Raw genomic sequence first — 24111 nt, forward strand, 5'->3', positions numbered from 1 at the left:
TAGATTGCACAAGTGTCAGAAAACATACTTTGAAAATATAACATGAATATATTTTCCTTAGTTATTATCCTCTCTTCATGTTCAAGCACTTAAAAATATACATGACTTATTCAAATGAGGAGTTTCATGATATTATGTATGCATACCCATTACCATATAATGGATAAGAAACCTAATAATTGTTAACTTACATCAATCAGTCAAATCATTTAACTAGAACTCCTTTACATCTAGCATCGTTCTAATATCAACATGAAAACCCACTCATGCAATGGAAGAAACAAAAGAATGTATTTTCAGTAGACAATATTCTATGTGAACTAATAAGCACGAAAACATCAGCTATTTCCATGTTCTCAAGGAGTCTCATTATTCATAAGGAGATAGGAACACAACCATAATACACATTTCTTCTATGCAAATAAAATTTGATATCCATTTAAACATAGGATTGACTTCAAACACTCCACTATATAGTTGTTTTTGGCAACACTTAGGACACACCTTATTGCATTCCATGAAATTCCTATCCATATGACTTGTTGGTCAATATGAGATACTAGAGTCAGGATTAATAACAAGACAAAATACATACTCTGTTGGTCACAAGATACTCCTATAGAATGAAAGATGTACATGATGTAGTAGGATAATTAAAAGAAATTTAATTTACATTTCAAGATACCTTTCTGTTCTTCTCTGATTTGATACACCCATTATCCTTAGGTAAGTGTGACCATTCATTAAACAAATTGATAGATTCTAAATTAACATGAAGTCAATTCTTTTCTTATACAACTTGAAGTATAAATGTAACATTGATATTGGTAAGTATAATAACAATGTAATTCCCTCCCAAATTCACAACCTTCTCATAATAACTAACACAAAATAAAAGTCAATTATTTGAAAGTTTCAATGATAATTCCTCATCTCATTATTTTAAAAAAAAAATCATTATTTCTTACTGTTTACTAAATGGCTATTCTCTAACTAGGTCAAGGTCATAGCCATGATGGTGCTGACCTAAAAACTAGATAGATTCCCAATTAAGACCTTGGTTGATAGCTAAACATTGGTTTACTGGTTTAGAACTATATGTTATAAAAGTATTTAATAGAAAATTGGGAACATGACACTATCAAGGCTGGGATTTGGAAACGTAGGTAGAATAAGAACACCAAATCTTAAAAAAAATAAAATGTATCAGTCTAGTCTATTAAGCCAACAATAACAATATCATTTCCATGGCCACTTTAAGTCAACCATTATGAATTCATAACAAGATGTTCTTTTCAGCAAGCATATGTAGTTGGTTTTTCTAACCGTCCAAGTTGATAATACTTGCACTATGTACCCAACTCCTAATCCCCCACTGGCTCAAGTATGCATTTTATTCTGAAGCTAATAGCTATCAAAAAAATGTCACTTAGTTATGGTTCATAAAAATAGCATAGTGGACTTTTAAATTTGCAAATTTGGCTGACTGATTATAGTAAAATCTCCTCTAAGCTAACACAACCAAGTGAAAAAAAAGTCTTGAATCATCTATTTAAGAGCTCAATACACAATTTCTTTACCCTATAGAAGCAACGACATAGCCATGATCCCTTTAGGCACATTTCATAGATTACTTCTACATGTCCACAAAATTTACAGTCATAAAAAAAATCTATACACATGGTTACGCAAAGCTGCAAAATGGAGAAAGAACCTGGGTGTATAAAAGCTCCATCTAGTTCAGATATGTTGCGCTTCTTTCCAGCCACCTCCAATTCACTTGAGTGAAGAAGCAAGATGCTGGTAGTAATATTCGTAGCTTTTGACATATGGAAATCATCCGGAGAGAAGATGAGAGCAACATGTGGGTGTGGAGAAATCTCCACCTCCTTGACATAATGGAACACTTGGCAACATCTTTTATTGGAATTTTTGTCAGTGTGAAAGAGAGAAGGCAATTAGAAAGCATGTAGAATGCATCCTGAGAAGGCATGATTGTGCAGGGCATGAGGGGGAAATAAAATTTTCCATATAACCGATTTTGGCAGTTGAGAGTCCATCGATGATCCTCCAGTTCAAACGCAAGTTCAACAATCTAGTCTACGCTTATCCGTTTAAAGAAATTTGTAATAACCAGAGGGAATTGTAAAAAATGGTGAGCAAAATGACCTATTTCAAGATTAGCGCTCGCAAAAGCTGAAAATAATGGATTGAGTCAGGCGACTTGATAGATATTGTAGGTTTTTTTTAAGGGAATTTATCTCATTTGCTTTGTAATGCTGGAAACGAAGAACCAAGGAGAAATCATCACTCATCTTTCTCAAAAATGTGCACTGCATGCATTTATTCTGTAAAGCATTAGACTTAAAGGAAATCCAGAATTTCAGCTTCTCCCTGAGACATGGTAGGCAAACAATGATATCTTTCCCCCAACAAATATGTAACAAATGCATTTAAATCAAAATTATTTGAGGAAAAACCCCGTGAAGAGTCTAAGCATTCCCTTTGAAAATGTCTTTCGCTTCTACCTGTTTAGAGGTAGGGGAGTGCAAAGCGGTGAACATGAAGGGCTCATTCATTTTTTAGTTCCTGCCCAGGCAGGAAACTATTGCCAAGGGTTCAAAATAATCACTGATTAATCTTATGTTTCAGGACCAATCAGATTGCTTTCTTGTCCTTCACCGATAACTACTTTCAATTTTTTTTCTTTTTAAATAAAAAAGATGTTTGAATGTTAAGGGCAGACTGTCCAATGTACATGCTGGCTCATTTCTTATCCCAAGATTAATGCATTTACGATAATCAAGGCGAGAGAAGAGGCGAAGATCGAGGAAACTATGCTGGATTTACCGTTGTATTTGGGGAAACATTGTATTTTTAGTTTTGTATGGATAGCTGACATCTTTTGGCATGATGGGACCAAATACACAAAGCGGCCATTAAGCTTCTTCCCTTCCATGCACGTGAGACGCGTGGCTAATATATTATGCACTTGAGACGCGTTTCCCATGTATTAAGCTCTGTGTCCTCTCTGCTTTACTCGTTAGTACTAATCTACCCAAGCAGGCTGAAACCGCTTCCCAGAGCAATGTCCCTGAAAGAACGTTGCTACCTACAGCAAGCTATCTAATCTCAGCAAGACCTCCTATGCTATGCTACCATCAACCTCACTACGCAAACAGTTGCCTCTCAAGTCTAAGACTCTAAGCTTATCAAGCCCCCAGATTTTCCTCGGAATGCTACCAACTAGAACATTATTAGTAAGATTCAAAAATTCCTGAGGCCTTAAGATTCCCAAGCTCTGAAGAACGAGAGAGATGACAATGCCACCCTTGCACCTCACACCAGTCAAGTCACAAGCAGATAAACTCTCCAGTCTGCAAGTCCATCGGAGTTTTCGAGAGCTCCCCTGAATACCATCACATTCAACACACAGGTGATCATGGCAAACGATAACAGCTTGGAAGTTGCCATGGCTCTAAACCTTGTGCAAAAGTGTTGCTAGGTAAAACTGATTTCGAAAGCATGAACACAATTTTCTACATAAGTTCTTTATATAACCACCATGGACTCCAAAAACACCATGTTGTGGACTTCAAAATCAAACAAAATTCAAATTTCAATGCACCCACGGAAGAAGCAGTATATGGACTGAAGAATGGTCGAAGAATTGGTATAGACACACTAGTTATATAGATAGAAAAACATCGAGCGGCCCAGGCAAGGATAGAAGATGATTAAGCTAGTCTAAATGATTTCAGGCATGGCAATGTTGATAATCATTCCATCAATATCCAGCCCAGCTCGTGCAAAAATTGGTCGACCAGAGAGATTAGTACCAAAGAAGAGAGGTATATCTCGACCACCAAGATTATTTTAAAGAAGAGATGTATTTACACAAACCTATCTTTGATGGTACCGAGAGCATACAGTTTACCCACATACAAAACGCATCAGATTTGTGATGCCGAGAGGTATGATCTTTACTTTTATGTTGTCGCCTGAGTTTCTTTTCCTAGTTTTGTAACTTTGACGAGGCTTTCCTCTCCGGGCACTGTACAACTCTTGCCTCCTGCTACCCTAAATAAAAATCCGTTGTTGTCATTTATGTAACAGAAATAACTTACTTTTTTGGTGACAACGATTTTTTTTTATCAGATGTTGTTTACGGATGCACTATAGTTTACACAAAATAGGGTTCTTCTTTTGGTGCGGATATCCAATCCTCGAAACTTACGGCAAGAGGCAAGGTGAGAAGGAGATTCTCTGTACTAAAACATGAAAGTGGCATTGCATGGAATGCTACCATTGTTTTCAGAGTTATAGCACGCTTTCAACCATTGCGAGATGAGGTAATGTTACTAGTGTCAACATCTTGATTTTGGTAGTCAGTTGCAAAAGTTGCAGATCCTCATATGTATTTGGGGCTTTGGGGTTTCACTCTCTTTCCATGATCTAACCTTTTAAATGCTCTCCAAGCTCAAATGCTCACAATTCTTATCTGCTCTTACGATTCTGAAAATTTTGTGTTCTGGTTCAAAAATCTAAAATGCAAAATGCATTTTTAGATTATACCACAAACTGCCTATATGACAACCATGAGCCACAACTCTTTAACAAGTACTATATATAGAAATAATAAACTATTCATGTCCATTATCCAACAGCCATTTCATCATGTGTCTGTAAATATTGGCTTTTCCATGCAGTTGTGGCTTTCGTAAGAGCGCAAAATCTCTGGCCTATTCTTTCACCTAATATCACGTTGCTTTCAGATGCCATGATTCTAGTAAAAGTTGGGCTATTGGGATTTTCTTAGACTACATCGTGACTGGTGCCTTCTCTTTAATTTTACTATTTTGCTTTGCTACTTGATTGAGTGTTCATCCTTTTTTTCATTGATGTCACTTTGTATATTTTGAACAAAGAGATGGGTATTTCTAATGTTGAAGCCATTGACTTTGCTTAACAAACACCAACTTATACTTGAAATGCTGTGCTGTTACCTTCTTTTAATAATTTTTGCGAAAGAGGGCCTTTACATTGAGGATTTTTTTTTTATTTGGTTGAATCTTGTCTACTTTTTATGCACTACTTGTGGATTCCCTCTAAATTCAGATTAGATTAGAATGATTCAAATTTTTGGTTGGTTAGCAATTAAAATTTGATTGATAAGTTTGATCAGACTTTAATGATCTTTAGATTTATTAAAGCTTAAATTTCTAAGGAGGTGGAGATAACAACAAAAAATAGTCTAGAATCAAAGGTAGCTCGATACTACCCTTCCCATCAATTTCTAATCATGGAATTTTAGTTCCAACTAATCTCAAACTCTTTAATAGTTTATTTTCATTTTAAAAGTTGTGATTTATGAATTTGTTTGCTTTCCTACACATATTGGATCCATGAAATTCCATTGGAAAGCACCTTTATGAATTCATTTTTGATTGTATGTCTAAGCTCTTAGCATGAAACTTGGACTTATTCTTACATCCGACACAACAAAATCTCTCTTAGCCTCAACATAGAACAGTAAGTGACATTTGTAGATTCAGTCTCCATTTGCTTCTTTCTATCTCCATTTTCTGTGATCATGTTTATATGACTATGAACTGAGAAACTTTGTTATTATTTGTGTGATTTATCTGAAGAGTTTAGTTGAAATGCACTATATTAGGAGGGCCCAACTACAAGTAGAATAATGTGTTTTTTTCTTCATTGTACAAACTTTTGGATTGGGCCTATGAATGTGTACTCTGCTGGGCTATCATTTCTTTGTGATTACATCGATAGGATCAACATGACTCCATTAATATCTCATTAGAATAAATCCATTTACAAATATCTTCAGCCTGATTCATGTTACAATACAAGTACCTTTCTTATTTTTAACTTGAAGTTAGGTCCTCATTATTCTAATCTCTAAATCAACCTATCTTGACTAGTCTAGGCAGGAACTATGCTGCCTTGTAGCTCTTGTTTTTTATGAGTCAAGTGATACCCCAAACATATGTTGATGTGTGAGTCCATTAAAGCGCAAAAATATGCCATCTTGAGTTAGTTATAACAACCAACTAATTTTTGAATTCAAAACATTGTAGATCTTACCAATTCTCTAAAACCTTGTTAAATTACTAACAACTATTACTCTTAACAGAACCAATAATAGAATGATTTCATTTCAGTTTAATAAAAGATAATTTTTTTAAAAAAATAATTCCAAGTGGCAATAACAATAGTGATTTATTAGGTTAAAAGGAAATGGGTTATGACACTACATGAGTGTATCTATGATGGTGTTCATTCACCAACTCTTTCTCTACTAGTCAATCTAAAATGTATGTCATAATGGTCACCTTATTAGCATCTCAAAGAACTCTATAGGAGATTTTCTTGAAGATTGTGGAGAGCTTAGAAGCAAAAACCAAACATAAGATACAAAAAGTAATGCTTCCAAAATCAAATATATTTTCATTCAAATAGGGTAGAGTGGTGGATACGGATGTAGAGAGATTACTCTATATCCAACCACTCAGCGGAACACAAATTAAATGGAAACAATAACAATTTTCGAGTATGTAAAAGATTATATTGCTTTATATGTGATTTAGAAATTAACTACTACAAATGGTAAACATCTACAACAAAAATTCCTAAGTCTGCTATTTACAAAACAAAACACTACAACACTATTGAGCTGTATACAACGTTTTTATGCTTGGAGCAATCACAAACTTAAGACTAAAATCTTTGGGCTGAAATAGAGTACAAGATAGACCAATTCAAGCTGCAGGTACAATCTGATATTTTCTTATTTTAGCATGCTCTATTATGAGATTTGTCTTAGATGCGTATGGAAAACATCCCTTCCTATTTATAAATTAGAAAACTTAGTACCTAAGTAAACTTAACCTTCTTCAAAAAAATCTGTGCTATGAAACTAGCATAAAATAATATTTCTAAATAATCATAAAGTTTCACCTACTGACATCAGTTGCTCAAGCTCCTCAACCTCCTAGAAGGTAAGTAAACTGCTTTGAAAGGGAAAAATCTCATTTATAAAATCAATTAATTTCAACAATCCCCCTTTCTCTTGAAACATCAAAAAAAATAATACAAAACATCATGTTTCATCCAAATAAACTATGTCTAATTCTTTCTTAATCGATAAAAAATTCAATGCTTAAAAGTTTGGTGAAAAATTTCTGCTAACTGTTACTCAAACCTACAGAACTCCATATGTATTTCACCATTTTCAATGTGATCTTGAATAAAATGGTAACTAATTTCTATATGTTTTCTTCTAGCATGAAAAACATGATGTTTTTTAAGGCAAGGGAAGAAATATTATCACAAAATATGATGGTTATTCTTCCTTCAAATCAACCAAGATCCTTTTTAGCCAAATTGTCTGACACATTGCTACATTTGTTATTATATACTCAACCTCAGTCATAGATTGGGAAACTATGGGTTGCTTCTTGGAATCCCAAGAAATCACACCAGAATCCATATGAAAAACATAACCAAAAGTAGTATTTCTATCATCTAGACTTCGAGCCCAATCATTATCTATTTAACTAACCAAACTAGAATCATTTTTAGAAGAATATAAAACAACATACCATTTGGTACCTTTCACATACCTTAGGATTCTGTTAACTACTTGCCAATGACTGTCTTTTGTAGTTTCCATAAACTTGGAAATCAAACTCACTGCATGCATAAGAATAGGCCTAGTTGTTGTTAATATACTAAACTTCCAACCGAACTCTTAAACATAATTGGATTCACATTATTGTTGCAATCTTTTTTACTCAATTTCAGACCTACCACTATTTTTGTTGGGGCTTCCTTTCTTTTCAACATTTGAAACCTTTCTAAAATCTTATTTGCATACTTTTCTTGAGAAATAAATATACCATCATTCATTTGTTTAACTTCTATGCCTAGAAAGTACCTCAAGATTCCTAAAATCTGTCATTTCAAAATCATCATTGATAGCTTATTTGAAATAAATAATAAGACAATCAACATCCCTAGTAAAAAAAATTAGACCATCAACATATAAAAAAACAATTAAAATCTTAATGTAAAGAGTAGGCTCACCATCTCTTTTGCTGAAATCATTAATCAACAAATGGGTGTGTGTAAGATCATGGTGTGCCCAAAAAGTGGCAGTCTCAAAAATATGTAGTTCTGAAATGCCCTAAAGCATTTCAAAATCTATTCCAACTTTTTTCCACCTATTTTGATACTAAACGAAAACAATTATTACCTTTATAATGCCTACTATATCTTTTGATACCAACCATATATGGTTAACTTTAAAAACGTCTTGAAAATGTATTTTTGACCTATGCATGTGTGCTTTTTACTTCAAACATGTAGCTGATGACTTTTTGTTCCCCAAAATTTGATGAAATGAAAATTTCTTTTTTAAGAATGTTCTTAGCTTTCCACAAATGTAAGGTTTGTCAAATTATAAGTTTAGTAAGTAATTATTACTTATTTTATAATGGGGTCACATATAAAGTGTTGATTGCCATATTGCTTGAAAAATAACTATAACTTTCAAATGGTACAACATTTTTGAAATCCAAAAGATCCATCACATTCTATGCTTTTTCTAGTAAATTTAAATTTTGTAGACTTTTAAATTAGTTAAGGTGGTCAGACATGAGAGTTTTTTATTGCAAAAATACTAAAGTAGAAAATTAATAATTAATAATTTATTTAGAAAAAAAATATTCAAAAATATGTGTCACATTCAGGCATGAGTTTACTTCTATCTAAAATATTACTTAAAAATATTATCATTTGATTTTGATTAAGGTGGTCAGACATATGTCTACTTATTTTTGTCTTGAAATTTTTGTACTATTGAATTCAAATTCAAAATTTTGATGAATCAATTTTTATTTTTTTCAAGATAAGGCCTAGTAGTTGAGAAACTAATTTCAATTTCATACAGATTCTTTTCTCTAAAATTCATGATATCAAGTTTATAATAAATAGAAAATTGCACGTCAAGTTGACATAACTTCGATTTTCTAAATTTTTATTGTCACTTAAGAGCAGAGTTTGGTTGATTGTGATCCTACACATGCCCAAATATGAATCAATCTAGTTATACCATGCTCTCAGCAGTTGTTTTAACCAATAAAGAGCTCTATTCATCCTATATACTTTATCTTCACACAAAACTTCATAACTAGGTGGGTGATCCATAAACTTCTTTCAACACATTGTTAAGGATGATAGACTTCACATCGATTTGAATTTTTATACGTTCCAATTGTCCTACGCTATAATTGCTATGACAATACACATTGTTTACCTCCTTACAATAGGTGCATTGGTTTCATCTCAGTCTCTACCAAATTGTTGTTTGTATACTTTGACCACCAAATGTGCCTTATGCTTATCTATTTTCCCTTTCACATTACGATTGGTCTTATATACCCATTTCCCACCAATAACTTGCTTGTTGGGAGGAAAAATAGTTAATTCAAAAGTTTCATTTCTTTCTATAGCATCTATTCCCTCATCCATGACCTCACATTATTTTTCTTCTTTCACAATTTTTTCAAAGTAAATTGGCTCACTATGAGAAAATAATGTAAAATTAACCTTCTCATAAAAATCATTATACATTTCATCTTGGTATATCTCCTTTAGATTGGTAGAAGGGAGGCGAGATAGGAACATAACTCTCACTCTTACTATTCTTTTGTGTAGGTTGAATACGAAACTGTCTAGAACTATTCAAAGCATCAAAATTTCTTTGATTACATTCCTTTATGCTTGTTTCTATGAAAAATAATTCAGAGCTCTCTAGTGCCATCAATTTATAGTATTATTTCATCTTGTTGATCATCTAACTCATCATCTTCATTAATAATAGGCACTTTACTTGAAGTTTTAGATGATGCATCCAACATGCTATCTCATGACTTGTTTTCTAAAATCTCAACATCTCTTAAAATGTTGATCTTCTTGGTGACAGGTTTATACAATCTATATGCCTTAGATTCTCAACTATAACCCATGAAAACACACTTCTCACCTTTATCATCAAAATTTTATCATATCTCCTTTAGTGCATGTGCATATGCTACATATCCAAACATTCTCAAGTGTTCAACTATCAATCTATGCCTTGCCTACACCTCAAGAGGTATTTTATCATGGAATACCTTTGCAAGACTTCTATTAATCAAGTAAACTTCTCTTATTAGAGCCTCTCCCCAATATTCAATTCAAAGACCTTTTTCTTTTATCATATTTTTTCCTATCTCAACTATAGTTTTATTCTTTCTTTCAGCCACTCCATTTTGTTGTGGATTATAACTAACTGTTAGCTCCTTCCTTCAACCATTTTGTCTACAAAAAATTACAAAACTATTGGAGGTATTGTATTATCTTAAAACTGGGAGCACTTCCATGTTAAGAGCATTTAACCCTCTAAATAAGTGGTTTGGGGTCATGTCAAGCACCTTGATTAGGTCTTTTCATGGATTTGTCTGTTTTCCACCTGTTCATCTTTTCTCCCTCAGTGTACAGTTCCTTTTCCACTTTCTTTCTGCATTTTTCTAGCATTCTAGACTGAAATCTTGAGATGTGTGACCTCGGGTTCAAGGACAAGCTTTTAGGTCAAGGTCGACCTTGACGCTGACCTAGGTCAGGGAAAACATCGACCCTAATCTAGGTTATAATTGACCTTGACTTCACCCCTAACCTAAGGTCCAAATTTCAAGGTTCCGTGATTTTCAAATGTTGGGTTTTGGTAAGAATTGTTTTCTCGCTTCTAGTTTGATTGTTTTGGTTTCCAAAATGGTAAACTCTTAAATTGCATTTAATTGGTCTATTTCTAGGGGTTAAGATTAATTGAGATTTAATTCTCCAATGTCTACCTCTCTATAAATTTGTGCCCTAGATCACTATATAAGGAAGCCTCCTCTCATTTTCTACAACACGATATGTCAAACAATCTACTATTATGATACTGCTATCAAGATTTAACTGTGTGATTTTTGAGTCAAACTGATTGACCCATATTTCGTGAGTAGTGATTCAACATGAATCCATCTCTCATGAGAATAAATAAAACACTTAGCACTCATTGGATCTAGGTGATGCTCACAGGGGTGAAGCACTGAGACTTCCTGGGAGGACACCCATCCCAGTACTACTCTAGCCTAAGTGCACTTAACTACATAGTTTCCGTCATAGTTAAACCCAAAGCTTGCAACCCCATTTGAAAAACCTTCACCAAGTGTTGTGCCATACTAACCATTCATTAGAAAGCCCCTTAATCTCATCAATTGGTAAGTAGGAGGTAATTTCCACAGCAAGTCAAATTATGATATTGCTATCAGGATTTAACTGTGTGATTTTTGAGTCAAACTCACTGACCCATATTTCATGAGTAGTGATTCAACATGAATCCATCTGTCATTAGAATAAATGGAACACTTAGCACTCATTGGATCTAGGTGATGCTCACAGGGGTGAAGCACTAGGACTTCCCGGGAGGTCACCCATCCCAGTACTACTCCAGCCTGAGCACGCTTAACTACAAAGTTTCCTCCATAGTTAAACCCAAAGCTTGCAACCCCATTTGCAAAACCTTCACCAAGTGTTGTGCCTTATGAACCATTCATTAGAAAGCCCCTTAAGCTCATCAATTGATAAGTAGGAGATAATTTCCATAGCAAGTCAAATTATGATATTGCTACCAGGATTTAACTGTGTGATTTTTGAGTCAAACTCATTGACCCATATTTCAGAGTAGTGATTCAACATGAATCCATCTCTCATGAGAATAAATGGAACACTTAGCACTCATTGGATCTAGGTGATGCTCACTAGGGCTTTCTAATGAATGGTTCATAAGGTACAACACTTGGTGAAGGTTTTGCAAATGGGGTTGCAAGCTTTGGGTTTAACTATGGAGGAAACTCTGTAGTTAAGTGCACTCAGGTTGGAGTAGTATTGGGATGGGTGACCTCCTAGGAAGTCCCAGTGTTATCTCCTACTTATCAATTGATGAGCTTAAGGGGCTTTCTAATGAATGGTTCATAAGGCACAACACTTGGTGAAGGTTTTGCAAATGGGGACCTTGCAAGCTTTGGGTTTAACTATGGAGGAAACTCTGTAGCTGGAGTAGTACTGGGATGGGTGACCTCTCAAGAAGTCCCAGTGATAAATTTCCAACAATTAAAACATTTATCTTCCTTAAACAAACTTAATCATTCAACCAAAGTAAAAAGCAACGATAATAAGATGCACAAAGACAACTACACTAGATATATTAACTAGGCAAACCCTTGATTAGAGGGAAAACCCTCGTGGGAATGATGCCCACAAGATGATGTACTAATATAAATATTCCTTGTTAGAGGATGGACCCTATTAGGAGCCTATTACAACATTTAGTACATACGGTCCCTATTAGGAGACTTTGAACTCCTATTAGGAGATTCCAACCCTATTAGGAGTTGTAGCACAATGTATGCAAGAAGAGCCCACTACCCAAACATACTATTTCAACTACAAGAAGAGTTTGCTGCTCAAACATGCAATTTACTATTATGTTATTCTTTCTTTTAATTTGTCAAGCAAACCAAACATTGTCAGACCTTATAGATTAGGTCATGACCCTCAGTTCCAAATATTGAACCTCAGATCACTTACCAAAACCTCGGCAATCAAGCTTCCTTCACTTCTACTTTTCTCTACTCAACTTCTCATTCCACTCTTGTGTTGCTTACAAATATCATCCACATCCATCCATATCCATGTCATGATAAAGGAAAATGTCCTTCCTTTATACAGAGTCCATAAACTAATTCCCTAATTTGATTATTAGACCTTCTGAATTGAGCATTATAGGACCACATTAAAAACATGTTACACTTAGCGACACCATCAATCTTTCGTCTTGAAACTTGAATAAATTTTTGTACATAAAATATTATGATGAGCATCCTTAGCCACGTAGCAAGACTTCTTTCCTTTATATTCGTAATCTTTTATGTCCTCATCTCTTTTACTTTTGTATTTGTCTCTACTTCTATCATTTTTCTTCTCAGCACATTTAGTAGCAATATAACCAACCTGATTGCAATTAAAGCATGTGATGGGTAACTTACCTTTGAATTGTCCTTTGTCTCTGTGAAATCTCCTTGCCACCAATGCTTCAAGCTATTCTACAACCTTCTGAACTGTATCACTATCACTAGAAATATATTTGACCTTTTTCTTCTTCTCTTTAGGTTCTTTTGATGACAATTTAGCTTTTAAAGAAGATTAAAAATTCTCAGATTTGAAGTTATCAAAATTAGAGAGTTCAAGGGTAATGAGTCTACCTATCAATCCTTCAAGGGATAGATCATTACTAGGTGTGCACCTTAGGTCTTGTATGGTAGAGACTTTAATAGAAAAGATAGGCAACATGATTCTGAGTACTTTGCTAATCACAGTCTCATCTTCAATCTTACTAGTTGCTCCTCTAATAGCATTAACTTCTTCTTTTTCTTTGGCACAATATTGAGCTATATTCTCACCTTCTTTCATTCTCATATCATCCAACTTACCTCTGAGTCTTTTAGATTTGGCTCTTAGCACATTTTTTTCTCCTCCATAGATCTTTTTTATAGCATCCCACATATTCTTACCAATATCACTTTCCTTGATGCCATCAAACTTAGTGTAGCTTAGAGGTATGTGCAAGATCATGGTCAACCAAACTATACCCTTAAGTGGCAATGGAAAAACAACAAATCAGGGTTATGTCAACTTGACATGCAATTTTCAACATGTTATGAACTTTCTATCAAAAAGTTAATTGAAAAGAATCTTTAGGAAATTGAAATTAGTTTCTAAACTACTAGGCCTTATCTGAAAAAAGAAAAAAGAATGATTGGTCAAATTTTTAATTTTAATGCAATAGTACAAAAATTTTAGGACAAAAATAACAAGTGAGTGTATGTTTGACCAACTTAAGAAAAATCAAATGATAATATCTTTTAATAAAATTCTATATATAAGAATTAGACTCATTCATAGATTGGAGACATATTTTTTGGTAATTTTTACTCTAAATAAATTAATAATTATTAATTTTCTGCTATAGTATTTTTTGAATAAAAGAACTCTTGTGTCTAACCACCTTAATTGATTCAAAACTTTGCAAAATTTAAATTTTTTTTTTCTTTTTCCTTATAGTAGAGGAAGTATGGAATGTGGTACAACTTTTAGAGTTTAAAAATGTTGTACCATTTGAAAGTTATAGTTGTTTTAAATAAGTGTCTCAATTAACACTTTATATGTAACTCCATTAGAAAATAAGTAATAATTACTTACTAGACTCATAATTTGACAAACATTATATTTATGGAAAGCTAAGGACATTCTTAATAAATCCTTTTCATTTCATCAAATTTGGGTGAAAAAAAAAGTTGTTAGCTACATGTTTGAAATAAAAAAATATAGAAGAATAGGCCAAAAACATGTTTTTAGAATTTTTTTTTAGTTGGCCATGTAGGGTTTCTATCCAAAAATATAAAAGGCCTTATAAGGTATTAGTTTTTGGGTTTGGTATCAAGATGGGTGGGGAAAGTGTTGGAATAGTTTTTGAAATATGTTGAGGCATTTTAGAACTACATAATTTTATGGTTGTCATTTTCTGGCACACCATGATCTTGCACATACCTTTAGGGAAAAAAAAAATCTCTAACATAGCCTGGTTGTGTGTTGGAATACTTTAAAATAACTTGGGGGGGGGGGGGGAGCGAGGGGCTGAATTTGTTATCCAAGGTCTAGATGTATAAATAATGTTTTGCAAAACTTAGTGAACTTATAAAACATTTATACTCATGCATGCATCTATAAGATTATGCAATCACTAAAAACTTGTAGGTTACTATTAAATCAACTTGTAGAAATGTAAAGCATGAAAAATAATAGATTCATCAACACAATTGACATAATGATTTACATGGAAACCCAATTTGGGGAAAACCACTAGTAACATGCTACTCTTTTCACTCTTTTGAAATGATGTCCTGTGAAAGGCCAACTGTATTAAAGGTTACAATACACAATCTTAAATGCGACCTTGTTAAAGGATTTCAATCACCCTATTAGAAGTGAGCCTTAATAGAGGACATTAGACCATTCACTTGGAATGTCACCTAGTTAAAGGATTTACAAATGATTGTTAGGTCAACCTTAATCCAAAGGATTAAACCTAGAGTAATACAATTGTTAGAGAGTAACAATAAGGCTTTGTTAGAGAGTAACAATAAGGCTTTGATCTGATAGGTTGTTCTTTTTCGAGGTTTGTTTCATGTTGTTCTGTGCTGCTTTTCTCTGATGTTTACTTCTCTTGGTTATCTCTAGACTTTTGTTATATTGTAAAGGTTTCAGGTCCTTTAAAACCTATTTTTACTTAATCAAAACATTAATAATGAATCCGTTATAAGCTATGATAAGAGTTTTGAAAAGAAAATAGTTGCAAATTTTGTTGGAAAGAACTCTAAAACTGATATGTCTATTGGTCTTCACACTCGAGAGGGAGGAGATGTAGCAACATGGGCTTGGTAGTTTTTCTCTCTCATTGTAGAAGGTTGGTGAGGAGAATCTACACAAAATTGGAAGGAAAGAAAATGGAATCATGGGTATCCACAGTTGTGATGGTGAGAGTGGCATTAGTGACATTGGGCTTCATTATACTCATCACCCTTCTCTACATGATTATCATAGACGGTTCTCCATTTTGTAAAAACCTCCTCACACCATGGATGAATGCAACACTAATTTATTTCTACCTAAAGGTTTCCACTATAGCAAGGGAGGGAAAATATGAAGAATGATGGCTAGAATGAGGAAGCTTTTGGAAGGGAAAGTAGAGAAAGGTTTAGCAACCACAACATCTTCTTAGGTTCCTCTATTTTCATAGCATTATTTTCTTTCAGATGAATTCTTGAACTCAAAAACATAAAACCAGTTGTTTACTTTTGTTTCCTTGTGAGCTTGGTTGAATACTTAAGATACTATAAAAGCATATGTTCATCTACATAGTAAGAACTTACTGAGCTAAACAATTTACATCAAAAAAAACTCTTTACCTATTACTATGTGAATGATACAATGGTTTATCATGATAGCTTTCTAAATGGGTCTAAACTAATGATGATAATAAGAAACCCTAAGTTATCAGACATGGTATTATCAATCAACTATATTGTCTTCAATAATTATGCCTTAATCCTCACCTTGCTATGTGGGTGGTTGGATTCATGTAATAAATCTTGGCTTATGGGCTAGTTACATGCCATTTCTTGTGGTGATAATCTCTTAAACACTTTAAATCCCTCCTATATTAATGTATAAATAGTGAATGATTCATTACCAAACTTGTCACTCGAAAACATAGTTCCTGATATGCATGCTAGTCTCCTAGTATCCATTCTTTTTTGTATCATTTTCCAATCAAACTGCACTCCTTACTAGAGAAAATAATGGATTCATTCTACAAATGTAATTCTAATATTAAAAGGTCAAGATGGGTTATGAATAAGATGAGTTACACTTTTCTATTTTTTTAGGCAAAAGCACTTGAAGAATCATACCTGTAGCAGTATTACCCAAGATAGATATGGTAGTTAAGGCAAGAATCTCATCTTGAAGATGCTAGTAGAGCATAACATCACTATAATGTTCCCTTTTTAAACATAGACTTGGCATTTTTCTCTCACCAATGAATAGCTTGTGCAAATAAATTAGGTCAAAGAGAATGTATTTCTTCTTGTTATATTAAAGGATAATGTATTTTTTTGTGTGGTTGTAGTGAATATTATTATACAGAGTTCTCAACTTCCTATATAGAAGTTGTAGATTCCCTATATTTACTAGATGTTCATAAATACACTAGATTAGTGCTCTTACTGTAGATTCACTATTATAATTACTATATGTCAAATCTCTACAATCATTGATGCAACTTGTGGACTGTGCATCAATTCCCATATTGTGATTTCATTACATCTTCTTTAACCACATCTTAGTAAATATTTGGGTGGTCTATACAATCCTACCTAACAATCATCCATCTTATTGAAACCTTTATCCTATCGTGGCGCCTTTGTGCTCTTAAAATGGCATTGGTGGGAATAAGAAGTCATCGAATTAAGCTAAAGATGTATATGATTTATTGAAATAAATAATCCTTGAAAGATTAAATAAATTAGTTGAACCGTGACCAATAGAATGAATGATAGGAAACTAGATACCAATAAAGGATTGTTTGTCAACATAGAAATCAAACTCTCCTTATCAAACATAGGGATGATGTACTTTTAATAAATTCATAAGATTATGAGTGGGTATGATTGGACATATTACATGGGATCCCTTCATATTTTCACTTAGAACCTAAATATGAATAGAATGTATTTAAATACTCATTCTTTCCTCTTTGAATTGAATGACAATGACTAATTCTTATGTATATACTTTGATGGAAGTGGTTGTACAATGATAATTGAATGTATTTATTACTTAAGGCCATGAGTGAAAGAGTAGTATAAGCTAAAGCTATGTTGAAGGATTTTCTTTCCTATATAGATGAATAGTATTGAACTCTTGGATATGATGCAATGATTCATAGTGGTATTTATTGGAAACAACTAGATAAGAAATCTTAAAAGGAGATGTAGATTCTCTTTCATAGATATAAGAATTTCTTTATGTAAATGATGAACATACTACACAAAAAATTTAGTCTTGTAAAGATTCTTGATAGTGTGGTCATCATTTAGGTCTATTGTGACATAATTACATTGATTTGAACTATGAGTCATTCTGAGAGTGAATGAACTACTTGATGAGGTTTGGATATTTGAATGAATTTTTCTAAATCTATGAATAGAATTTTCCTATTATATTATAGAAAATGTGTACACAATTCCATTAATCATCTAAGTTTTACTTGTTTAGACTTTCTTGATGTCAGGCTAGGTATCTGTCATGTTAGGAAAGATTTTAGGGAAGCTTAAAAACTTTGTAGTAGGGTGGTAAAACACTCCTACAACATTCTCACCCTTGTGTTATTAGATAAGGTCAAGAGCTTCTACCAAAATGGTTGACATAATTGGTACATCTTGGTATCTTGGTAACAGAATTATGGCTTGTTTTAGATTTGAGAATATATGTATATTTATGATTTTTGATAAAGTTAATGATAATTAATCAACTAATTTTTACTGGTCAATATTCAAATGACTTTAACCTTGATTGAAGTTTCCATATATTATGGAGATTGTTGATGTGGCATTGATTTTGCAGGGGCACTCTTTACATATGGTATCAGAGCTCTTGGTTCCATACTCGAGCCTTGAGTTCACTATGCTAGACACACAATTGTAAGTCAACTAGTTTAGTTTATGTTGTATGAGTTGATGATATGGGTTGCATGTTATGTCTCTCAACTATGATTAGTTTTGACATAGAAGGATATGACTCTCATTATGCATGTCACCATTTCGAGTTTAAATTGCATTCCTTTAAAGATTGTCAAAATGGAAAGTTTATGGAATGATTGGTAAATTGAGTACCTCATATGTTTATGATTATATTTGATTTAAATTATTTGATGGTATAATTTGCATATTGGTATACTAAACTTGAACTATTGAGATAGTCAAAGGATGGTTGACTTTTGCACTAGGCTATGAGAGGCTACCAAATGAAGACATGGCTTGTGATAGAGAAGAACAATGCCTTTAATTCTATAAATAGCATGTGATGCACATGTGGTGCAAGAATTATGTTTATGCCTGATTTATGCTATTCATTGAGTAACCTGGTATGATAAATAGGAAGAACATGGATTTCATTTGAAAAAGTATTGCATGTTTCTTTTGTGCATTTAGAAATATTTTATTATCAAGATAAATTCCATGTGATGCATGTGAAGTTTGGTTATGTTCTTAATGACCCTTGGATACAAGGTGTCATTAAACATCTACTCCCTCTTGGTGACTAGTGAGAGTCATTGTGATTAATGTGAATTGGGTTTTCATTTTATTATGTTCAGTTTTCATGAACTTTGATTTGATGAGGAGCTAGCTTGAAATTCTTTTCTTGTGACCACCTACCCACTAATTTCTTATGTGATCTATCTTCTATGACTCTTATTCACTTTTATTTTATTAGTTTTGTTCTTCCTTCTTGGACTTTGATTTGAGAATTGGGAATCTTGATTTCAAGATTTCTTTGACCGTGAGGTGGCTAGGGTGTGTACTTTTATGATGTTAGTCTTGTATTTTGATGTAATGTCATCTATCATGTTCAATGTGGGGCAATGGTAGGATGTATAAGGGTGTAGATTGTGAAGAACATGCCATTCTTCCTTTTGTATTATTATTTTATTTATTTTATTCTAGAAAGTTTACCTTCTGATGTGGTTTCCAAATACATGTAGATAGGGAGGGGTAGAAGTGATGCTTTCATTTTCCACTCTACTTGCGAGTGTAATACTGGCACTACAAAATTATTTAGCCAAAACTATGTTGCCCTTGTTTCATCTCCTTGCCACATCCATGTTTATGACTAGGGTTAGACATATGTGTGAGGTAGTATGTTTCATGGCTACACTAGATACCTCTCATCTTTTGTACTGTATGTGCATTCCATAGTTGGGAATTCTACGTTTTAAGTAGGATTTGAAGAAAGTACCCTTTTGTATTACTAGGGACTTTTTGGGTTGGGTAATTTTATGAGTTAGGTAGGATCCCAAGGAAATGCTTATTGGTAATATTTGGGCATTACAGGTTTGAGTATTCTATGAGTTAGGTAGGATCCCAAGGAAGTGTAAGGCTTCATGGTTGGGTAGGAAAGCACCTGAACCATATTTTATGTAATGATTGAATGGTGTGAAGACCATATATCACAATTGTGCTTATATGTTGGTTAAGAACACCATGGTGATGAGATGGGCTTGAGGGCCTAAGGTCATTACTGATCCTTGCAGATGATTGGTTAGCATACCTAGATGATTTACAGATGATTTACTTAATGGTGAAGACCATATGGTAGATGACATTGCACTTATATGATGTGCTTGTTGTTCCATGTTTGATGTGTAGGTCGACATTTTCTATGATTCCCACAGAGGTATGATAGCTTTAATTATACTTCATGTATTTATTAAAACATGCATTTTTATGGATGGATGACATATAGGTCGACATCCCTAGATAATTTCATGTGTTACCTTCTTAAATGGATAATTATTTTCTACCTTTTGATTATGGAGAATGAAATAGTTGTTGACTATTCCATTGGATTTTGCTTGCACATTTCTGTATTCTTGCAATTGATGATGTAGAAATTGCTTAGTAGGACATGGTTCTTACATATAATGAAATAAAGTTTGACATGTTAGTCAACTTCTTGAGTATATTCATTTATGGCATATTCATGTGATGATATGTTTTGTTCAACAATTTGTTCAATAATTGGCTTATGAAATGCGATTATTAATGTATCTATCATTTCAACATGTAAGTTAAAAACTAGAATGAAGTTGCGTAATTAATTGGAAGATATATTATCTACCTATTGATTCAACTATGTTTAGCTGACTTTTGACTAACATGACTTGTTTTTTTGGCCTATGTGGCAAGTGTTTGAAAATTTGATCTTCCTATAAGAATGTAAAAGGGTATGTATAAATCCCTCTTTTATCTACTTTTGATAATATTTTTGCATTGGTGTTATTTATATGTGATGATCCACCATGCATGTGAATTTTCTACTTTATAGAAATTTGTTGACTCATTTTATTTAGTCAACTTGGTATATGAATGGTAGTCAACGATTTTGTCATCTTGAGTTATCTGTTTGGCTCCTAGTTGATATGTTGTTTGACATAGACTTAGCTATTATGCACCCAACTTAGACCCTTTAGTCAACATGTGTGTTTGAGATTTGGCTGAATTATCTATTGATGCAGAACTTGCATCAATGTTACTTAATACATTTGGTTGTGTGACTTTCTATTATACTGGTGAAATATATGCTATTAATTTTGAACTAAATGATGTAATTTGATGTAAAATTGTAAATTTTGCAAGCATGTAGATACATAATGAGGATTAAATGTTAATGAGTATATTGATGATGTTATATGCATGTGCCATTATATCTCATGATGAATCAAAGGATCATGAAATAAGTTTTTTTTGGATATTGACCTATTGATGTGGACACTTACTCACTTAGTGAGAACCACATGTTAGATGGTACGTATGGTTGATTATTTTTGTTACTAATAATCAAGGTGTGATTAGTGATGAGTTTAAAGGAAAACATTTACTGTTGATATTTATATTGAATAATTATCTTTTTGAGCTATTGACATTAGAAATGAGCTAAAAGGTATTATGAGTGTATGTGTATATGTATGGAAGGATATGGATATGAAGTACTTCCTAGTGGGGTCAAATCCATGTAATGCCAAGATATGATAAGTAAGCATAGGTATGTATCTGATATCATGTGATTTTAAGGTAACATGTTACTTAATTTTGAGAATCATTCAGATAATAAAGCATTTTATTTGATATTTCATAGGAAAATCGATTTGATCTATGATATATGATAGATTAACATTTGGTGTTGTTCTTGTAATGTAACAGAGGTAACCGCACATATAAGAATGGGGGAATATTGTCAGAGAGAGGTAAGTCTACCCTTGTAAAATTGAAGGATGGTAATGGAAATCACACACTCACACATAGAATATGTTTTTGAAATTATTATGTACATATATGTGTTTATATACTTGATGTATGTTATTTCTTTGGAATGTGTTTACTTCAAATATGTCTTATCATTGAAGAAGATTGGTTCCATGAGAGTGTGCAATGATCCTCTTAAATGGACTACACTTTGAGATTTGGCCTTATTTAAGAAACTACATTGACCTTGTTATGTAGATGGAAGTCAATATTGTTGATAGAATTTAACCTAATCATATGCCTTATTGTGAGAAACAAAAGTTATATTTTGATCTTGTAATTTTATTGAATGTTATGGATATAATTGTAAGTTTGAACATTTATGCATCAGGACGATGCATTATTTAGTGGGGAGGATGTCACAACCCACTTAATGAGACACTGAATAGTTTGGTATTAAAATGTTTCATAGATTAAGGTGTAATAAATTAATTTCTTATATTATAATGGAACAAAATTAATAATGAATTCATTATAAGGAATGATGAGAGTTTTAAAATGAAAATAGGTACAAATTTTGTTGGAAGGAACTCTAAAACTAACATATCTGATTGGTATTTGCACTAAAGAGGGAGGAGATGTAGTGACATGGGTTTGGTAGTTTTTGTCTCTCATTGTAGAAGGTTAGTGAGGAGAATCTAGGCAGAATTGGAAGGGAAGAAAATGGAATCATGGGTATTCGCAGTTGTGATGATGAGAATGGTGGTAGCAACACTAGGCTTCGTTATGCTCATTACCCTTCTCTACATGATTATCATAGATGGTTCTCCATTTTGTTAACACCTACTCACACCATGGATGAATGCAAGACTGATTTATTTCTACCTGAATGTTGCCAGTATAGCGAGGGAGGAAAAAGTTGAAAAATGATGGCTGAAAGGAGGAAGCTTCTGGAAGGGTGAGCGGAGAAAGGTTTAGCAACCACAACATCATATTAGGTTCCTCTATTTTGATAGCATTAATTCCTTCTAGATGAATTCTTGAACTAAAAACATAAAACCATTTGTTTACTTTTGTTTTCTTGTGGTCTTGGTTGAATACTTAGGATACTATAAAAGCATATGTACATCTATGTATTAAGAAGAACTTGCTGAGCTAAAAAATTTACATCAAAAAAAACTATTCACCTATTACTATGTGAATGATATGATGGTTTATCATTCCACTATTTATAAATATCATGGGAAATGGCTCTAAACTAAAGATGATAAGAAGAATCCCTTAGTTATTAGATATGGCATTATTAATCAATTGTTTGTCTTCAATAGTGACACCTTAATCTTCACCTTGCTATGTGGGCGACTGGATTCATGTAATAAATCTTGGCTTATGGGCTAGTGACATGCCTTTTCTTGTGGTGATAAACTCTTAAACACTTTAAATCACTCCCATATTAATGCAAGAATAGTGATGATTCATTGCCAAACTTGGCAGTCAAGAACATAGTTCCTGATATGCATGCTAATCTCCCAATATGATTGCTTTTCTATGTTATTTTCTAGTCAAATTATACTCCTTACTAGAGAAAAGAATGGTATCATTCTACAAATGTAATTCTGATATTAAAAGGTTAAGATGGTTTATGAATAAGACGAGTTACTTTTTTCTTTTTTTTAGGAAAAAATACTTAAGGAATCACTCCTGTAGCTAGTATTAACCAATGTAGATATGGTAGTTAAGGCACGAATCTCATCTTAATGACATTAATAGTACATAACATCACTAGAATGTTCCCTTTTTAAACATAGACTTGGCATGTTTCTCTCACTAACAACTAGCTTGTGCGAATCAATTAGTTTGCAATGAATGTATTTGTTCTTGTTATATTAAAGGAGAATGTATTTTTTCAATTAGTTCACAAAGAATGTATTTGTTCTTGTTATATTAAAGGACAATGTATTTTTTCATGTGGTTGTAGTTAATATTACTATACATAGTTCTTAATTGCTTGTATAGAAGTTGTAGATTCCCTATATTTACTCGATGTTCATAAATACACTAGATTAGTATTCTTACTGTAGATTCACTATTATAATTACTGTATGTCAAATCTCTAAAATCATTGATGTAACTTGTGGAGTGTGCATCAATTCCCATATTATGATTTCATTACATCTTCTTTAACCACCTCTTAGTAATTATTTGAGTGATCTAAACAATCCTAGAAAACAATCATCCATCTTATTGAAACCTTTATCTTATCATGACGTCTTTGTGCTATAAAAATGATAGTGGTGGGAATAGGAAGTCATTGAATTAAGCTAAAGATGTGTATGATTTCTTGAAATGAATAAGCCTT

General features: G+C 33.0%; 1 protein-coding gene across 1 annotated transcript; it reads left to right on the forward strand.

The window, feature by feature from the left end:
• The first annotated feature begins 15674 nt into the window (after nt 1-15674).
• On the forward strand, nt 15675-23777 carry LOC149569088 (uncharacterized). The gene is made up of 4 exons (XM_089816831.1): nt 15675-15786; nt 22594-22646; nt 23609-23650; nt 23769-23777. Exons 1-4 carry the CDS (start codon nt 15675-15677, stop codon nt 23775-23777), a joined length of 216 nt encoding a protein of 71 aa, XP_089672957.1.
• The last annotated feature ends 334 nt before the right edge of the window (nt 23778-24111 follow it).

This window comes from Cupressus sempervirens, chromosome 3, assembly GCF_028749045.1.
Source record: "Cupressus sempervirens isolate cs-2001-9-10 chromosome 3, ASM2874904v1, whole genome shotgun sequence".
Classification (NCBI taxonomy): domain Eukaryota; kingdom Viridiplantae; phylum Streptophyta; class Pinopsida; order Cupressales; family Cupressaceae; genus Cupressus; species Cupressus sempervirens.

Coding starts and splice junctions, on each gene's coding strand:
- LOC149569088 (XM_089816831.1), top strand. CDS start 15,675: ATGGAATCATGGGTATCCACAGTTGTGATGGTGAGAGTGGCATTAGTG. Junction 15,787..22,593: donor CATAGACGGTTCTCCATTTT/GTAAAAACCTCC, acceptor CATTTTGTTAAC/ACCTACTCACACCATGGATG. Junction 22,647..23,608: donor TTTATTTCTACCTGAATGTT/GCCAGTATAGCG, acceptor CGAATCAATTAG/TTTGCAATGAATGTATTTGT.